General features: G+C 40.3%; 5 protein-coding genes across 12 annotated transcripts in view; 4 read left to right on the top strand and 1 right to left on the bottom strand.

Annotated features, from left to right (window-relative positions):
• The first annotated feature begins 50 nt into the window (after window positions 1-50).
• On the top strand, window positions 51-1,673 carry anapc13 (anaphase promoting complex subunit 13). Its single transcript, XM_061823436.1, has 2 exons — window positions 51-409; window positions 918-1,673. Exons 1-2 carry the CDS (start codon window positions 311-313, stop codon window positions 1,041-1,043), a joined length of 225 nt encoding a protein of 74 aa, XP_061679420.1. The 5' UTR covers window positions 51-310; the 3' UTR covers window positions 1,044-1,673.
• LOC133502532 (lathosterol oxidase-like) lies at window positions 1,668-8,473 on the bottom strand. Of its 7 annotated transcripts, none has more exons than XM_061823427.1 (8): window positions 8,124-8,473; window positions 5,533-5,673; window positions 4,906-4,999; window positions 4,225-4,458; window positions 3,643-3,775; window positions 3,077-3,177; window positions 2,028-2,156; window positions 1,668-1,934 (listed from the first exon to the last, which is right to left on the bottom strand). In XM_061823427.1, the coding sequence occupies exons 4-8, from the start codon at window positions 4,432-4,434 to the stop codon at window positions 1,668-1,670; spliced, it is 840 nt and encodes a 279-aa protein (XP_061679411.1). In that variant the 5' UTR covers window positions 4,435-4,458; window positions 4,906-4,999; window positions 5,533-5,673; window positions 8,124-8,473. The 7 variants fall into 7 exon arrangements, with proteins under 7 accessions (XP_061679411.1, XP_061679412.1, XP_061679409.1 ...); XM_061823428.1 differs by having other exon boundaries at window positions 4,906-4,967; XM_061823425.1 differs by having other exon boundaries at window positions 4,879-5,673.
• A 249-nt stretch (window positions 8,474-8,722) lies between these two features.
• mt2 (metallothionein 2) lies at window positions 8,723-9,481 on the top strand. Its single transcript, XM_061823437.1, has 3 exons — window positions 8,723-8,885; window positions 8,984-9,049; window positions 9,258-9,481. Exons 1-3 carry the CDS (start codon window positions 8,861-8,863, stop codon window positions 9,347-9,349), a joined length of 183 nt encoding a protein of 60 aa, XP_061679421.1. The 5' UTR covers window positions 8,723-8,860; the 3' UTR covers window positions 9,350-9,481.
• A 1,414-nt stretch (window positions 9,482-10,895) lies between these two features.
• Window positions 10,896-13,272, top strand: steep1 (STING1 ER exit protein 1). The gene has a single exon (XM_061823430.1). The coding sequence runs from the start codon at window positions 12,309-12,311 to the stop codon at window positions 12,984-12,986; it is 678 nt and encodes a 225-aa protein (XP_061679414.1). The 5' UTR covers window positions 10,896-12,308; the 3' UTR covers window positions 12,987-13,272.
• A 1,369-nt stretch (window positions 13,273-14,641) lies between these two features.
• nup93 (nucleoporin 93) overlaps window positions 14,642-18,103 on the top strand; it is a 34,314-nt gene continuing 30,852 nt past the window's right edge. Inside the window, exons 1-2 of one of the 2 annotated variants that reach the window (XM_061823413.1) lie at window positions 14,642-14,810; window positions 16,616-16,796. In XM_061823413.1, the coding sequence (XP_061679397.1) occupies window positions 16,618-16,796 (179 nt within the window). In that variant the 5' untranslated portion in view covers window positions 14,642-14,810; window positions 16,616-16,617. The remainder of the gene's footprint in view (window positions 14,811-16,615; window positions 16,797-18,103) is intronic. The other variant, XM_061823412.1, reaches the window with a different exon arrangement.

Raw genomic sequence — 18,103 nt, 5'->3', positions numbered from 1 at the left:
AAGCTAATGCGGCCACAATAAACTTCGTTCTGAATTTGTTTGGGATGAGTCAAACGTTTAAAATGTGTTTTCAAGAAGGTTTATACGTAAAACTCTGGCATTTACAAAAAAAAAAAAGGAGCGTCATATTGCGTCATCGCCACGCGTCGAAGTATGACGTTTTAAAACAGGCGCCGTTCTTGATGTAACTCAAATAACGTTTCAATATCGAACTCATTTAAATTTTTACCCTGTTACATACATAAAGCGTATATTGTACCTTTGTCGTTAGAGCGGTTCCGTTAAAGTTAAAGCGGGTCTTATTCTGAGTATGGACAGTGAAATCCAACGAGACGGAAGAGTTTTGGATCTCACCGACGATGCCTGGAGGGAAGACAGGCTACCCTATGAAGATGTCACAATCCCAGTGGTAAAACAGCTTGTGCATTGTGACAGCCGCTGTTAACAATAGAAACGAACAACTGTGTGTGGTATAGTCTCTGTTAAAATAGATGTCAAATTTCTCAAGACTTAGGTTTGAGTTATGAGTTGTTTTTTGTCTGAGAGGAAAAATATAAAACATCAGTCGTGACAGTAACGTATTTGGAACAATACTGTTTGTAGTCATGCAAAATAAAAGTTACAATTTTAGGTTGCATCCTTTAACTGTGTGTGTACCTCTCGCGGAATTATGTGGCCCAATTGTTAGTCCACCAACTGAATATAAACCCGGTCTGATTACTAATCAAACACCGTCCATGCATCCATTTCAACTTAACATGTTTTTATGAGGTCTTCTTTTTTTTTTTCTTGCTCGTTTTAAAATCTTGTAGCATACGCATGTTGGGATTCCGGGAATAATGACTACCCGGAGGGAGCCCTTGCAGTGTACAGTAATTTGATTACAGTAATCTCATCTTGTTGTTGCTGTCTTTCAGAGTGAACTCCCTGAGGCTGAGCAGGACAATGGAGGATCCACAGAATCTGTGAAGGAACAAGAAATGAAGTGGACTGACCTTTCCCTGCAGAGCCTCCATGAAAACACTCCAAACACCGGGTGTTGAATCACTACTCACATAGGACTGTAGAACATCACCTATGTTTGCATCTTTGTTGGGATGTTTTAGCAAGGTTTGCTTGCTTTGTTGGCAGGTTTTAGTCTGCTAATCTTAGTTGGACCTATAGTTTGCAGCGTGGTTTCATGAATATTATCTCACAATTCCTCGTAGGTTATTGGGTCATCTAATTAAGGTGCTGTCACTTAAAATGTTCATCGGCGCTAAGTTGTCACATGTGCTTTAATTGACTTCTTTAAATCTGCGCTACATCTTTCCAGGCAGTTTAAGAAGAGACTGGTTTGCGTCTGCATGTCACCCTTTTATATACAGTATGTAGTGTCTTTAAATAACAATTGAAATGGAACGCTTACATAACCCTGGTGATTTCATTTGACACGGAGAACAAAAGCAAATGAAAGCAGGCCTTACAAGTTACTTAAAGTCCTGAAATTGCATGCATCAGTTTCTTATCCTGTACAGCATTGTGGTCTGTGAGCATACATGCAAAGCACACAAAAACCATTCTCTTGCAACTTCCCAAATACGTCTCTTGAATACTTTGGAAATAATATTCTGACTAGTGCGCAATTGTCAACGTCTGAAAATAATATTGTGACCATTACACAATTGTCACTGCCTGAGAGTGTTTCCTGCGAGCTTGCGAATGTGGACATGTGGCCCATTATCTTGGAGGACTGAAGGATGTTTGTAGGAGCCTCCCAGACGATCCCAGAAAGTAAAGTATTGTCCGTAGTTGTAGTTGAAGAAGAGGTGGTGATCCACGTGGTGGGCGGCACCATTTATAATGTTTATCAAGGGGCCGGGGATGCGGTAGTCGCCATCGTGAATGGAGATGGTCCAGATGTTTACGAAGATGAAAAGGGTCAAGTAAACAACCTGAAATACCCCATGTCAAAAATATATTTTACATTAATTGAGCCTTTACAGAAAGCAGTAAATGAAATGTGGACTGTTGTCATACACAATTACCTTGTTGAGCGGGAAGATGAAAGGGTAGACATGGTAAGGTAAGCTCTGCAGGAAGCCATCGAGTGGGTGGAAGGCGTGGCTTGCAAATGGTGTGGGAATCTTGAATAAATGATGCTGCTTATGTAAGTGCTGAGGGGAGTAGGAAGGCGATGTAAATTGAGTGCTCAGTGTTTCGGTCATTGTCCCAGTCCAGAGAGGAAATCGTTTGTAACTAAAATTTTGAAACCTGAAAATCAACTAAAACGGCAAAATAAGACATGAGTATTTAAAATGAGGTAACATTTTGGTTCTTTACCAGAGGAATGTCTTTCTGACTCAAATTCCTCAAACAAAAAGAGTTGGTTTTTTTTTTGTTAGTCTGTTACTCTGCAACGGTCTGGTTTATAGAGAATAATAAATGGGACTTTTAGACTCGGTATAAAAATTATACACATCCCTTTTTAAATATTTTTTGTGCTATAAAAAAATTACACCAAGATGAGTAATTTCAAAGCTTCCTCCACCATTGATATGACCAATAACGTGTACAAACTCACAACAACACAACAAAATCTAACCGTGAGAGAAAGTGTTTTGCTCGGATAAAACTAAGGTAGGAACTTTTTAGGCATAATTCCAAAAGGTATGTTTGGCACTAGTGAGTTTTATATTGTCACATAAATGGTGGGGAAAAATATTTATCCATGTCTAATTTTTTTAATGTATCACAAAAATCTACCTTTTCAACATGCATGTATACACTTTTCATATCAAACAAGCAAAGTTCTTTCTTGGAACCTGTCAGCCCTCCAAAAAGTTGAATCTTCCATCACTCACTTTGTGACTTCACATAACCAAACAACAAGTCAACAAACACATTGAATATGTTGCTACATTAGATTACAACTATAGAAATTACAACTATGCCACTATGTCAATTGCTCTCCAGATTTATTAGAATATGAGTGAATATTAGAGGCTTTCTAACAAATTAGATTGACAAGTATGGACCAATCAATCACGTTAGTCTTGACTCTATATGGATACTGCAGTTGGGTACTGTAACCTGCCTTATAGATGCTTCTATGATGCATGGAGCGGTGTATCCAGTAGATGCACATGTCCGTAAAAAACAAAAATCCAGCGATGCTCAGGAATACCCCAGGCCAACCTGACAAACAAAAGCACTTGGGTAGAAGAAGAAAGTTCATATTAATGTATGGTAGTTTAGTAATATAGGAATGAGTGTGGGCGGCACGGTGGAACACCTGGTAAAGCGTTGGCCTCACAGTTCTGAGGACCCGGGTTCCATCCCGGCCCCGCCTGTGTACAGTTTGCATGTTTTCAATGTGCCTGCGTGGGTTTTCTACGGGCACTACAGTTTCCTCCCACATCCCAAAAACATGCAACATTAATTAACTCTAAATTGCCCCGAGATGTGATTGTGAGTGCAGCTGTTTGTCTCTATGTGCCCTGTGATTGGCTGGCAAACAGTTCAGGGTGTCCCCCACTTCCTGTTTGTTGTCAGCTGGGATAGGCTCCAGCACTCCCCGCGATCCACGTGAGGATAAGTGGCAAAGAAAATGGATAGATGGAATGAGTGTGTCTCTTCTTCAGTGTGATGAGCTCTCCTCACCCTGAGAAGATTGGCTGACATCATCAAAAAGTTGACTGTGCCCCCTAATCTCCAAGAAGAAAAGCCCCACTGTCGGGAAACTCATCCAGAAGAGGGACGTAGCTGCAAGTTGGATCTCTTTCCTTACCTGGTCCTATCAATGGATAAAAGACAAATTGTAAAGAGTTTGACTCGCCTATTTTGTATCAGCTAATTTGACTTTATGATTTAGAACTGCACCGACCAGCTACATTATTAGCTCGTCTTTCACCATCTAATGAGATGCAGTAGTACAAGAGAATGTAGAAAAATGTGTGCATTTACAAAGATACTGTCATGCTCATTTCATAACAACACATCATTTCTTATGATTGTGCTTGTATAGAAATGCATTACATTATATTGAGAGCTCTTTCTAATATTTTTGGACTCTGATGTGGTCAAATGAGGCAACCAAATTTCACGATGACTACCTGTTCATATTAAGTGTTTGGACTCGTTGCAGTATATTGTGTTAGTGGTTCTATAATCTATTGACATTCTACATTTAATTAAAAAAATGCTGCATTTCTTCAGCCCGCAGCAATGAATTTTTATGACCACCTCAATGAACTGTGGATGTTTCATGAGCCTGTGGTCAAAGATGAAGTAGAAACTCAGTGTGCCAAAGACGAAGTAAACCGTTAGTGCTCCCAGGTTGGTCAGCAGGCTCAAGCTGATGAGTTGACGAAGAGCCCCGTCCTCGGGCCACGAGGCTGGGTAAAGATATGGCGTGAAGAAGTAATGGTCTGCAACTTTCAGGACATGATCCATGCCAATGTCTGTTTAGCTGTCTGTCTGTGGAGAAACAATAAAATTACTATCTACCACGACAAAGCTAATTTGATTCTGCAAACACGATTGGAAACATAATTATCATATCATATAGATCACTTGCAAAATATAATGATATATGCAACACAAGATTTGGTGTCACCTGTATGAAGAACCGAGTATGCATTAATATGGCATTCACCGTCATATCAGTTTACTGAGGGAAACCATAACTACAATGTGACCGCAACCAAAATCAGATTAAACACATTTATCATCAAGTTTTATAACAATTTCAAAATGTTTTAATTCATCACTTCCACATCACAATCCAGCCATTGAATACAAATATACTGCTGCACTCCAATCACAGAAAGTGTTCAAATGAAAAGCTAAATGCAGCCTTAGATACAAATTCATATGCAACATATTCCAAAAGTGTACCTTTAATCATTGTTCCGTTGAACTAACCTGCTCCCGGACTGAGGCCAGCTGTGAAAAGCTTCCTAGACAGTAGAAAAGTCCTTCTCCGCCTTTCAACACACGTTCACCTCAACTGTAATTCCTAATACAACACAACTGTGACTGCATGATGCAAGCTAAGCCACGAGCTGCTGACACAATTTCTCAGTTCATCATTTGAATATCTATTCCCCCCCCCCCCCCACACACACACACATTCAATTTTTTTTAGAGAGACGAGCTGGCCCCTTTCACTGCTTTACTTTCCTGCAGACATGTGGCACAAGTATGTCGGAAGCATTCACAGCCTCATACTCTGGACTTGAAACAAGATCCTAGCCATGCTCAGCAAATAACGTAAATGGAGCTCAAATTTGATCATGTCTGCTATGATTGGCTGGATCTTCACACAGTATATAATCATCTAAACAACTGCCTTCTTTTCTTTTTGTCTAGCGTTTTAGAGTACTTCCACTTTTCACTCATACTTTTCACACTAAAAGCAGTTTTAATTGTATTCTTTCATATGTGTTTGTATTTGAATGCTTTTAATAATATAAAACTCATTGAGTTACCTTGTGTATGTAAAGCGCTATAAAAATACATTTGTTTTGCTTTTATCCTAAAACAAGTTACCTCCCTTTTCTTCACATTGCACCATTTGAAATACATGGTACTGGACCGTACGTTCCCATGTTAGAGCTGCAGGGTCCTATTTCGTCAGAACCTTTTGCCCTTTCACGTAGACGCACACTGTGACAGTCTGGCGTGGTTTTGCTGAAAGGAGCGCAAATATATTTCAAAATCCATCTGATATCTCAATGCGTATCTATCTCAAAAGCATCTGTCAGAATTGTCATACACATGCTAACAAAACACATAATGATTTCTATGCATGCATTAAAATGTGAACAATTCGTTCTTATCAGAATCTGGGAGTATAGAAGAAAAAGTATAAGGAAAAGGGACAGAAATAGGCGGCACGGTGAATCAGCTGTAAAGTGTTGGCCTCACAGTCATGAGGTCCCGGGTTCGATCCCAGCACCACCTGTGTGGAGTTTGCATGTTCTCCCCGTGCCTGGTGTCCTCCCACATCGCAAAAACATGCAACATTAATTGGACACTCCAAATTGCCCCGTCGGTGTGATTGTGAGTGGGGCTGTTGTCTGTCTCCATGTGCCCTGCGATTGGCTGGCAACCAGTTCAGGGTGTGCCCTCCCTCCTGCCCGATGACAGCTGGGATAGGCTCCAGCACTCCCCTCGACCCTCGTGTGGATAAGCGGCAAAGAAAATGGATGGATGGATGGGACAGAAAAATAATTTTGAAATAAAGCTTCAATTAAAAAAAATAACAAATTCAATGAATCAAAAAATCAATTGCACTTTGTATTTTATATCTTTTAGGACGTTATGTACCACATAATAGGAGAATAAACACATTCCCAATTCAACGATTAACATTCATATCTGTACAGCTTTTTGAATACTGTGTTGCTGCCTCAAGAAAAAGAAAACACGCGTGTATTGCATTTCATTTTTTTGAAAGTATCCAATGTAGAATTTTACAAAGGGTGTCACATTTTTAGGTGAAGCAAGAAACCCTGAAATTGATATTTTCATTTGCGTCAACATTCTGCATTTTCATCTTTAGATGACAAGATGTCTCCCTCTAGAGGCAGCATGTCACTGCACGTGCAAACGTGCATGGTGGTCCATCCTGGTCGCCGAGGGTGGCATTCTAGGGTGAGGGGGATCATCCATCCCCAAGAACAGTTAAAATTTATGATTTAAAACAATTAAAATACCAATCTAAAATGATTCACTTCAAAAATTTTCCCACAAATTACATCCCCTCCCCCCACTACACTTTTATATTGACAACAGGACTTATCCGAACATAATGACACAAGGACTTGCCATTTTGATGGCACTGAAATGTTGACAAAGGATTTCAACAACAGACTTCTTCAGGAATGGCATTTTCCTTTATGTACTTTTTTTTTCTATTTCCAAGCAAATTGTTTTGAGAAATGTCCGAAATTGTCTGAGGAAAGCTAGAATATTGCAATACCATCAGATGTAGTGAGGGATGAGACACCCACTGATGCCCTTTTCACCTATTGAACAAAAACACTGGCGAATAATTCATAATTCTCATTTACAAATGCTCTTTTTCCATCGTTTATTTAATGTATTTAACTAGGTAATTGGCAAATGTCACCAATTTTGTAATTGTAACTTATGTACTAGTGATTCATCAAGGAATTTTAGGACCAGAAACCTCTGTATTATTTCAGATAAGGACCAACTGTCAAGATGGGCTCACAGAGCATAAGTTTATTAAATTGTCCACTGAGTGGCCAAACTTGAGTCCTGAGTGGCTGCATTCTATTTTTACAACAGGCAGCTGGGCAGCGGCGATTCTAGGATCACAGGCAATCGGGGTGCTGGGATTCATAATTCAGCACCCTGAAAAACGGTCTAGAAAGTATATATGGTTTGCACCAACGCCGTTTTAGGGTGAGGGGTGCTGTAGTTTTTGTTGTGGAAAGAGTATATTTCAAGCAAGAACGGTATGATTTTACACTTATCCAGAGAGCTTAAAAATGACATACAGTTTTTTATTTTATTTTTTTTTTTTTTTTGGGGGGGGGTTAATTTATCAAATGTTAGTGGTCCTGGGCTTCACGAGTGCAGATGGGCCAGGTCATTTGAAGAAGAAAGAAAAAGTTAGAATTTAAAAATACTCTGTATTGTAGTTATTTTTTAAGGTAAAATATTCACTCTTTCTGATTTTTAATTGTTATTGAAAATTAATTACAAATCACCCAATTATTTAATAAAATACATTTAAAAAAAAGAAGAAGAAGAAGAACGCAGCCGGTCTTGTGAGGGATACGGGGCATATTTGGCCACCCGGAAGAATTGGGGCCGTCGACGTTTCCCTTGTTGCATGGTCATGGACAGATTATGATGATTTAGCATGACTTGACATTATTGGAAAGGATTGGAAGGCACTGGCGAATGCGAAACAGAAGGAGTAAATTTGATGGCAAGGAAAAATAACTTGAAATTCACCCTGTTCGTGTTTCAAAGGTAAAATAAACAATCAAGAAGATTCAACATTCGAACTCGGTTTAAGAGTGAGACTGAACGTTACTCTATCCACCAAGACTTTTTTCAGTTTGCATCGGTTATTCAGATCGTCATCCTTAATAAACACCCACCTCTTTGGTACACAACAGACACGTGGATGAGAACATTTCTTTCCCACTGCACACGGTCCTTGAAAGCAGCATCACAATAGCTCGTTGACTGTTTTGCTCACGAGCGCCTTTGAGGACGAGTGGCGCATTTACGTGCCGTGTGCAGCTCAAGATTCTGAGGTCACAAATTCACAAATAGTTTGAAGAAATTCCACAGACTGGAATCAGTGAAACAGTTTCTTTACGTGATAACCATTTATTACATGACAAACACAACAAATGGCATTATGACACAAATACATAAAAAAATGCAAAGCAAAACTGAATAACGTATGAGCATTCTCATTCACAACAATTTATGGGAGAACAAATGGGCTGAAACAGGTAATCACCTTGATTATTTATTTATCCCACCACACACTCTAATTAATTCTACGTTTGCCTTTTCAAATCAACAGTAATCTTTGAATGACCTCAGGGTTTACGTAATGTTCAGAAAAAACACCATGTGGTTGCCTGCCTGTGATGAATCTCTGCGCCCACTTCTGGCTGCACATTAACAACGACAACAACAACAAAAAAAGTCGTGTGCACAAACTCAGTTGTCACAAACGCATTTTGCACACGGCCCCGCTGCTCACCGGACAGTATAAAACAGCAGCTTCTCCTCTCTTCCCCTCACAGCAACGACCCAGACGAGACGCAGATAAGCTTGCACATCCCTTGAAGCAGCTTAAAGCAACCGACCAACATACAGCATGGATCCCTGCGAGTGCTCCAAGAGTGAGTGTCTTCTAAACCGTTTCAATTCTGCGTGGCTGATTGTCGTTTATAGTTCATTTTAAATCTGCCTTTTTTTTTTTTTGTGGGTGTGTGTCCAGCTGGAACCTGCAAATGCGCTGGATCTTGTACCTGCACCAACTGCTCCTGCACCACTTGCAAGAAGCGTAAGTCCAAACTCATTGACTTCAAACACTTGGGAGGAATCTGTGTTTATATTTTAATTGATTGAATTCACTTTTGTTTTGTTATACAGACCGTTTGTATTGGCCTTTTAAACGTGTCACAAAGTATCTTTGTACTGTATAGGCACTCGTAGATTTTGTGTAGAGTGGAAAATTTAAAAAAAAAAAAGTTTGTCTTCGTTCTATGCAGGCTGCTGCCCTTGTTGCCCTTCTGGATGCAGCAAGTGTGCATCAGGCTGCGTGTGCAAAGGGAAGACTTGTGACACAAGCTGCTGTCAGTGAGGATCTTCTAGCTTCATGCCCCCCCACCCCCTCAATGGAGTCACCCGTGTTTTGATTTGTTTTGCACCAGCCATGGCTATTAATACATTTTGTATTTGATCAGCACTGAAATAAATTGTCCTCTTAATGTGACTTAAGCTCTTTTTTTTGTGTGTGTATTTGTTGTGCTAGGGCCTAAAAAAATTGACTAATTTGGGATTTCTGTGTTCCACTTGGGAGGCAACAGATTTTTCAATTTTCTTTGATCTCAAAGGGTTCTTTATTACTGGTCACAGTTCTGGGTACTAGTTTCCTCCCTCTGTTCCTTTCGACTTGACCTGTTAAGGGTTCCCACATTGTGTCATCTTTTTCCATCTAAGTATATCGCATCTTCCTCTCATGTCCTCCCTCACCCCATCCATCAACCTTTTCTTTGGTCTTGCTCTTCTGCCTGGCAGCTCCATTCTCCGCACCCTTCTACCAATATATACTCTCATTTTCCTCACCCCCCCTGACATGTCCAAACCATCGAAGTCTGCTCTCTCTCTAACCTTGTCTCCCAAAAACGTGTCTAAGTGCAAATCGTTAAGTAACCTTTGATTGGCTTGTGACCACTTTGTGGTGTACCATTCCCTCTCTCATTAAAGACAGCTGGGATAGGTTCTAATGTGCCTGACCCTAGTGAGGATAAGCAGTACAGAAAATGGATTTCCCGAGTGCCTCATTTTTTTTCCCCCTGTTGGGTGCTTTTGTATGATCAAGTAACTTCCTTGCATAAAGTGGGGAAAAAAAATTAATTTTATGCTGTGCAAAATGTTCACTGGTGTGGCAGGTGTCTTTCTCACACTTTGGGGGGAAATAGCAGGATCTTAAGTGCTTTTTAGAAATGTTTATTTTTTTGTGTTGCATTTCAGACAAAGATTATATAGACAAACTTTTTCTCTACCAGTATTTTACTTTACTTTCTTGAAACAATACCTTTTGAGTAAATGGTGGAAAATGCAATTTTGGACAAAAATAATTTGATAAACCAATGCATAGTTACTCATGCCCCATGATCCTGATTGTCCTTCAAACTCACAAGACCCAGGTTGAGAGTCAAATGCACGAACTGCTTCACTCATACACAAGTGTTCTCGGGCCAGTGCCATCAGCCGGCTTCGAAGGATTCCGAGGAGTGACAAAAACTGAAATTGCTCTCTATCACTAACGTCCAAGCTATGTCCAAACTCTACTGTAAACACTCTTCAAGCTGTGGTAGCCTATACAAACTATACAATCTTTATCCAAACTCTGAGATTGCTGTTAATCAAAGCAAGCCTCGATACGTGCTTTGTGGAAACATCCCTTTCATTTCTTGACACATGCTTCAAAGACTTGGCACATCTAGTGACATCACAACTTGTCCTCATTTTGCTATGCTGCTATCCTCTTTGACTACTGCTCTATATGGTTCCCCTTTGATCCAAAAGGCCTTTAATGGTGGCTTGTTCCCCAAATTAAGTCTTGAAGGAGGGAGGTTGGAATAATGCAACCACTCAAAATAAAAAAAAAAGATGGAAGATGTAGTTGGGAACCACTGAGCAGCTGAAAGTTTGAAAATGAAACATCTACAGTAGTCTGTTTCCCCTGACATTTTTTAGGCTTGAAAAGGAGATTTCATAACATTGTCCAATTGTGATGTTAAGAATAACAAAACTGACCTGTTTTTTCCATAGGGTCCGTTGAGAAAAAGGTGGGGACAAGATTTCCAACTTCTTTTTAACGAGAAGCAGGTCAGGTAACAGGTGGACAAAGTGTGGGTGGATAACTCATGTGTGAGTATATTCAAGCGTAGGGTAATTGTGAGTGGATAACTGTGAGCGGCTTACTCTGATTATTGAAAAATTGGTTCATATCGAGCCAATAATATTCCTTTATGTGGACAACGGTGAGCACATTTGCCCCACAGTTCAGATCTGGGCTCTGGCCTTCTTGTGTGGAGTTACATGTTCTCCCTGTGCTTGCATGGGCTTTCTCCGAGTACTCCGAATTCCTCCTACATTCCAAAACATGGATGCCAGGCTGACTCTAATTTGTCTTTAGGTGTGAATGTAAGTGTGAATGGGCATGTGTGCTGGGAGTGACTGGCAACCATTCCAGGGTGTACCCTGCCTCTCATCCAAAGTCAACAGAGATAGGCTCAAGGACACGCGTGACCTGAGTGATAAGTGGTACAGATGACGGATGGAGAATTAAATGTTTAAAGGTCTGGCGATTAATATTTCTTATGATTAAGATAGGTATCCATGCGGCACGGTGGTTCACCAGGTAAAGCGTTGGCCTCACAGTTCTGATGACTGGGGTTCAATCCCGGCCCCACCTGTGTGGAATTTGCATGTTCTCCCTGTACCTGCGTGGGTTTTCTCCAGACACTGGTTTTCTCCCACATCCCAAAAACATGCAACATTAATTGGACACTTCAAATTGCCCTTATAAAGGTGTGATTGTGGGTGCAGCTATTTGTCTCTATGTGCCCTGCAACTGGCTGGCAACCAGTTCAGGGTGTATCCTGCCTCCTGCCCATTGAAAGATGGGATAGGCTCCAGCATTCTTGCGACCCTTTTGATGATAGGTGGCAAGGAAAATGGATGGATTGATGGCGAGGTATCCAAGTGACTTGACTGTGATCAGAAATGCAAAAGAAAAAAGTTCCAACAAGACAAAATTAACATGTTTAAATGTTGTCGACGTTATTAAATCCGTAAACGCGCAGCTGCAAAAATAAAAACAAAACGGTAAAACGAAACGTTTTGTAATTCGGCTATGCAAATCTCCGGAACATTCGAAAGATGCAGACTTTAGTTCCCCGTAGGAAACATTATAGCGAGGTACTCCGGAAGTGAAGTCTTTGCGAACATTTACTTTTACATTTCACGCCATGTCGGTTAGGCAGTAGCGCGTTCCCAAATCAAATAGCGTTGTTTAAAATCAAGTCGATATGCCGAAAGTCGTGTCGAGAAGTGTTGTATGCTCCGATACGCGAGACCGAGAGGAGTATGACGACGGAGAAAAGCCTCTCCATGTCTACTACTGCCTGTGCGGCCAGATGGTGCTGGTCTTGGACTGCCAGCTGGAGAAGCTCCCCATGAGGCCCCGAGACCGAGCCCGGGTGATCGACGCCGTCAAACACGCGCACAAATTCTGCAACGTGGAGCCGGACGAGAACACGTACATTAAGAGAGCCGAGGGCATCGAGAGGCAGTACCGCAAGAAATGCGGCAAGTGCGGCCTTTTGCTGTTTTACCAGCACCAGGAGAAGAACACGCAGGCCACCTTCGTCGTGGAAGGAGCTGTGGTCAAATTCGGACAGGGGATTGGGAACACCAGCGTGTACAGTCAAAAGCAGCCCGAAGCACCCAAGAAGGTCCGCGTGATGATGACGAAGCGAACCAAAGACATGGGCAAGTTCAGCTCCGTCACCGTGTCCACCATTGACGAGGAGGAGGAGGAGATCGAGGCCAGGGAGGTGGCCGACTCCTACGCTCAGAACGCCAAAGTGATTGAGAAGCAGCTGGAGAGGAAGGGGATGAGTAAGAGGAGACTGCAGGAGCTGGCCGAGCTGGAGGCCAAGAGAGCCAAGATGAAGGGCACCCTGATTGACAATCAGTTCAAGTAGAGAAGGCCCCATAAAGGTTATGAACTCTATGAAGAGACATTATTTACGGGCATACAAAAGGACTTAGGGTGGACATATTGGTTAAAAATGTGTTTTGTAGGATAGCACAGTGGTGTACTGTGTACTTGTACAGTGGACTTGCATGGGCTTCCTCCCACTTTCAAAATTGCTCATGTTAGATAAATTAAGGACTAAATCGTACATTGTGAATGGTGGTTTGTCCATAGGTTTCCTTTAGGAAATTGATATTTTGTACTTCCACCAAATAAACAGTTTTTTTTCAAAAGGTGTTTTTTAGAAATATTTATTTCTGAAGAAACACACATTTTAGGTGTTCAAACCACAAACTCAAGCAATGTCACACATGATGCTTGGTTACTGCTGTACTTTTTCCTTTTTTTTCCTACTTTAGTGTAATCATATATTTGTTATCATGAGTTTAGTACTGCATTTGTATAGGTTAGTGCTAGTCAATAGCGCTGTCATAAAACGAGGGTTCCAGTAGTATGTTATCACAGCCTAAATGTTAACATTGTTTTCTAAAAAAAAAACTGGAGGGAAGGGCGATCGGGTGTCCATCTGTAAAGTGGGATGAACTGAAAACTGCGACATTTTCACATTTAACTTCAAACAAAACATTTTTGGTCGAGTGCCACTTATTTTTACACATTTCTAGCAATATTTGTCAATGTAGAGTAGAGCTTGATGACATAACCTTTGCTCAAAACACAACTGTTTGTTCTGAGGTACTTTTATAGTGACAAGAGCTCATATTATGGGCGCATGTGTGAATAAAAGGGTTGGAGGAAAAAATACCATTAGTCTTGAAAATGTATGGACCGGGTTAATTTTGCCCGTTATTTATCTCATGTATCTCTCCATTTTCTAATCAATACTCTACAAAATAACATTTTCTCAAGTCTTATACGCTACAACTTGACCAAAATGTTTCCCATTTCATATCCATATTGAGTTCCAAATGATTTTTACACTGCATCAAAAATGTCTTTATTCTCTGAAATCCTTTGGATTTATTTCCCGTGGACGACGCTAGTTTGTTATTCTTTCTACTCATCTGCCCTGGTTGCTAAAAGTTCAGTAAACGATTATTACTGATATCCTCTCAACTATAAGTGAATTCGGTTAGCTCCTGTTTCATGGAGTGAATTTAAACACAAATTTCACTCTATAACATCCTTCATCTTTAGAAGGACTTTAGACTTATGATCTATAGATTTCTCATATTTAACTGAATAATGGTAGGTTAGGGGTAATGTATTTAATCGGTTTTCCTGGGCACTGTATACTAATTTCGGGGGGTATTTTATTTATTTTTTTAAATTTCAAACAAAATAATTTAGGGGCGCCTAACATCATTGTAAGTGGGGCCGAAGTTCCTCGAGAACAGGCCCAACGACGCCACTGTCAAATGGTAAAAATGCTGTATGTGATGACACAATCACCGTTTTTACATGAATTTAAATGAGTAGTTTTGTAAAAATTCTAGTTTATCTCATGATTCTTAAATCGGATAAAATAATTTGCGTTGTCTTTTTGATAACTAGTTTTCAAACCCTATTGGATAGTGGCCCATGTTGTCTTCGGCAGTTCTGCTCAAAACCAGGTGGTGGAGTGACAAGCTGTCATGCTGTCTATTGAAGAGGGCGAGCAAGTGAAGTTTCCGGCGCGGGTCTGCTGCCTCGTCCAATCAGCTTCGCTCTCTGAAGTGCCGGGGCAAACAACCATACATATTAAGGGGAGCAATATTCTAGTCTAAATATTACTTTCTGAAGAGTCCACACCGTAGGTCGTCTCAAACAGTAGGTAAGGAAGATTGTGACTACGTGCAAAAACAAAAAGTCCAATTCATATTTGGAAGTCGAGCTATGACTTTTCCATGTGACTTAGCTTTAGCTCGTAAGCTAACCGCTAATTCTTTTGGATATTCAGCAAAGCTAACACGCTGGAATGAGCACACGAATCAAAGCGAGACCGATGTGATGTCAAGTCATAATGTTTTCCTCATACCACCTTTGTTTCGAGTCCACACGAAAGAAATAGCTGGTGCTGATGATTGTGCGAGTTAGACAGCAGTTTTTCCACTCTTTTAGTAGATGTGTTTGACGTTGGATGACAGCAGTGCAACTCGCAGATGTTTATTTCCTATGCGTTGTTATTCTAGGCTCCTTTTATTGTCACTCATATGTCCCTGTCACAAATGGCGAAACTTGCTTGTAATCCTGGATAATCGTTGTTGTTATAGTAGTTTAGTTGTCAATACATTACTACATTTTAACTGGCACTGGTATTAAAAAAAAGTTTTGTAAGTTAAAGTGTTTTTCTATATTGTGCTACTGAGTTACTGTTGCTGAACTGAATTTGTTACTATTGTTTGTTTATTACTTATTGATTTTATTTTGTATTTTTCACTATCAAATGAAGTAATAAGTTGGTCAAAAAACGTTACAGTTTAAACAAAGATTTTTTTTTTAAATTTCAGGCAAATTGATGTGCTTAACCTTTCTGTTACAGACTCAAAACAATGTTAATAGTTATTCTTTGTTTCTTATATTCTTTCTTTTATTCTTCTATTTATTTAAAATTTATTTTGGTTTTTTTTTCATCGTTAACGATACAATGTTATGCAGCGTTGTACTTCTAACAGTTTAATAGACAATGATAATATTTATAGTTGAGGCAGAAAGTGGGTGAGGACAAATTGTTTTTTTCTTGCTGACAGGGTGAACAAAAAATAATTGAGAGGCAGTGAGCTAGAGTAAAATTTTATATACCAATAACATAACAACAATAACGTTTGACCACCACCGCTAAGATGATATAGTTGTACAGTTAGCTGTGTCACTGTGCCATCTTCCCCAAGATGATAATCGTCCAAAAATGAGGCATCCAATGGCTGTTCCCGAGGAGCCGCATGGATCTTCATGGCAGATTGCGACCGTGGCAGACGAAATGGAGTTGTGCAAGATTTATTCTACTCATCGTGGTGGATGATTACAAGAACTAGTCAATTACCACTAACTAGTGGCTAAAAAGCTGGTTGTGAAGCCAATGTTCCCAGGCAGGCAGCTTTGGTTTACTCATTTTATTGCACCAAGATGACAGTCTCCACGATAGGGCGAGGGTTACTTTGTGAAAGTATACTTTTAAAACTAAAGAGCAGCATTTGACAACCAGTCGATGTGGGCGGGTTGCTAAAATGCTTAAGCCAGATGTGACTTGTCGCATCATTTCATGTAGTTCACGACACCAAATCATATGCGTCTGTTCCAAAATTGCAAATTGTCCTCTTGATTAAAAGACCTTGAGATTGCAAGCATTTTTGCAAAAACATTTTTCAGATTAATTTAACATTTTTTTCCTGAACTCTGCATTTCAAAACTAGTTATCCATCTTTGAGTGCCTGAAAACCTCTATATAAATGTAATGCCTTATTATTTTTTTGTTTACTTAATGTAATAATATGATCCCATTATATTTTTATATGGTTTCACTATCATAACGACCCTTGGCCTTCCTTCCTTCCTTATGAACTTTTGAAAATACAATACTGCCCTAAAAAAACTTGTTTTGTTTTCTGTGTAATCTCCATTTGCATTCGTACATTGCAGGCATGGATGCAGAGGGCTTTGGGGAGCTACTGCAGCAGGCTGAGCAGCTGGCTGCAGAGACAGAGGCAGTGTCAGAGCTGCCACACGTAGAGAGGAACCTTCAAGAGATCCAACAGGCAGGGGAGAGGCTTCGATCACGCACGCTCACCCGCACCACGCAGGATGCTGCTGACGTAAAAGCGTAAGGAGTTTGCCCTCATTTAAACTTGTGTAGGCAAATGATGTAACGTCGTTTGACATTGCTTGATGTGACGCGTTCGTAGCCTTTACGAAATATTTTACAGCATTGCCTTTATACGTACTACTCCTGTCTGATATTGTAAGTAGATATCAATGACCTTTCCGAATGCTGGTCTTCAGCTCCGCCCTCCTTAGCTACAGTTGCCACACCCCTCAATCTTCCAAAATGGCGACTGAACATCACAGGTTTCAACTGGATTCTCTATTGCGTATTCCAGATAATATTGGGGTATGTTTTTTGCCAAATGCATCAGACCTGTGCAAGAGAGTTCTACAGAGAGGTCTCGACTGTTTCACGGAAGCATATGTGCATGGAATTAAGATTTTGGATGGCGTAGGACGCAATGTCAGAGTTACAGCGAAATGTTGGAGATCGATGCAAAAAGGTTTTGACGCCTCACGAACTCCATATTGAAATCCAACAGGATTAAATTGTGGAATTGTACTGCGCATGTAAAGCAGGGTGAGTACTTTTTACTTGGAAAGATCACCAGTAATATCATTGTAGTCTTCATAAGTGAGTGGGTGTAGTCATTTTACTTGGCTCGTAATGGAACCCAGCGCCCTGCCTTAAAAGTCCAATGCGATACAAATAGGCAAATAGACATTTCTCTTGCATGACATGGCGCATTTACGTATCCCTAACCCGACTCGTCGGCATAAAACATTACACACTTCATTCAGCAGGTCTGTGATATGCTAACAAAGTGAAAGTTATTCTCCTGCAATTATTCCCAAACAGTGTGCCGGGTACATTGGTGTGCCATGGGAAGTTATCCAATTTTATGTAACGGCTAAAAAAACATTTATTTCCAAGAAATAATGTATTTTTATTCATCTTTTCATGAAAGTGAGGCACAATGACAAACAGAACAAAAAAATCCTCTTCTATTAGATGCCAGGAATTACATACACTCATTAATCCATCCATTTTTGGTGACATTTACTTTTGTTGGTTTGTCGTGGGATTTTTCAATTGTAAAATATGTGCCTTGGCTCTATAAAGGTTGGAAAGCGCTGGTATAAAGCACTGACAAGAATGAAATCGAACTCATAGAAGATACTTCTCCCTCACTTACTTTCGAACATACAGTGTTGTGTTTGTTGATATTGTTCACACTTGGTTGTCTGCGCGCTCTTCCGCGACCCTTAATCCATCGTAGACACTTCAACTGTGTTTTAGGCTTTGGAAAATGAATCATCTGGGCCCCTTGTAAACTAGCAGGATATCTCTCATCAGAATTGTAC

This window comes from Syngnathoides biaculeatus, chromosome 6 (genome assembly GCF_019802595.1).
Source record: "Syngnathoides biaculeatus isolate LvHL_M chromosome 6, ASM1980259v1, whole genome shotgun sequence".
Taxonomy (NCBI): domain Eukaryota; kingdom Metazoa; phylum Chordata; class Actinopteri; order Syngnathiformes; family Syngnathidae; genus Syngnathoides; species Syngnathoides biaculeatus.
The sequence above is the reverse complement of the archived record's forward strand: the minus strand, read 5'-3'. Positions and strand labels throughout refer to the sequence as shown.

Excerpts from the sequence above, each read along its gene's own strand:
- LOC133502532 (XM_061823425.1), bottom strand. The coding sequence starts at position 4,434 with ATGGATCATGTCCTGAAAGTTGCAGACCATTACTTCTTCACGCCATAT. Across the intron at positions 3,178-3,642 it reads TGTCAGCCAATCTTCTCAGG|GTTGGCCTGGGGTATTCCTG; the intron begins GTGAGGAGAGCT and ends TTTGTTTGTCAG. Across the intron at positions 1,935-2,027 it reads TCATCTTCCCGCTCAACAAG|GTTGTTTACTTGACCCTTTT; the intron begins GTAATTGTGTAT and ends GGGGTATTTCAG.
- steep1 (XM_061823430.1), top strand. The coding sequence starts at position 12,309 with ATGCCGAAAGTCGTGTCGAGAAGTGTTGTATGCTCCGATACGCGAGAC.
- anapc13 (XM_061823436.1), top strand. The coding sequence starts at position 311 with ATGGACAGTGAAATCCAACGAGACGGAAGAGTTTTGGATCTCACCGAC. Across the intron at positions 410-917 it reads AAGATGTCACAATCCCAGTG|AGTGAACTCCCTGAGGCTGA; the intron begins GTAAAACAGCTT and ends GCTGTCTTTCAG.
- mt2 (XM_061823437.1), top strand. The coding sequence starts at position 8,861 with ATGGATCCCTGCGAGTGCTCCAAGA. Across the intron at positions 8,886-8,983 it reads TCCCTGCGAGTGCTCCAAGA|CTGGAACCTGCAAATGCGCT; the intron begins GTGAGTGTCTTC and ends GTGTGTGTCCAG. Across the intron at positions 9,050-9,257 it reads CTGCACCACTTGCAAGAAGC|GCTGCTGCCCTTGTTGCCCT; the intron begins GTAAGTCCAAAC and ends CGTTCTATGCAG.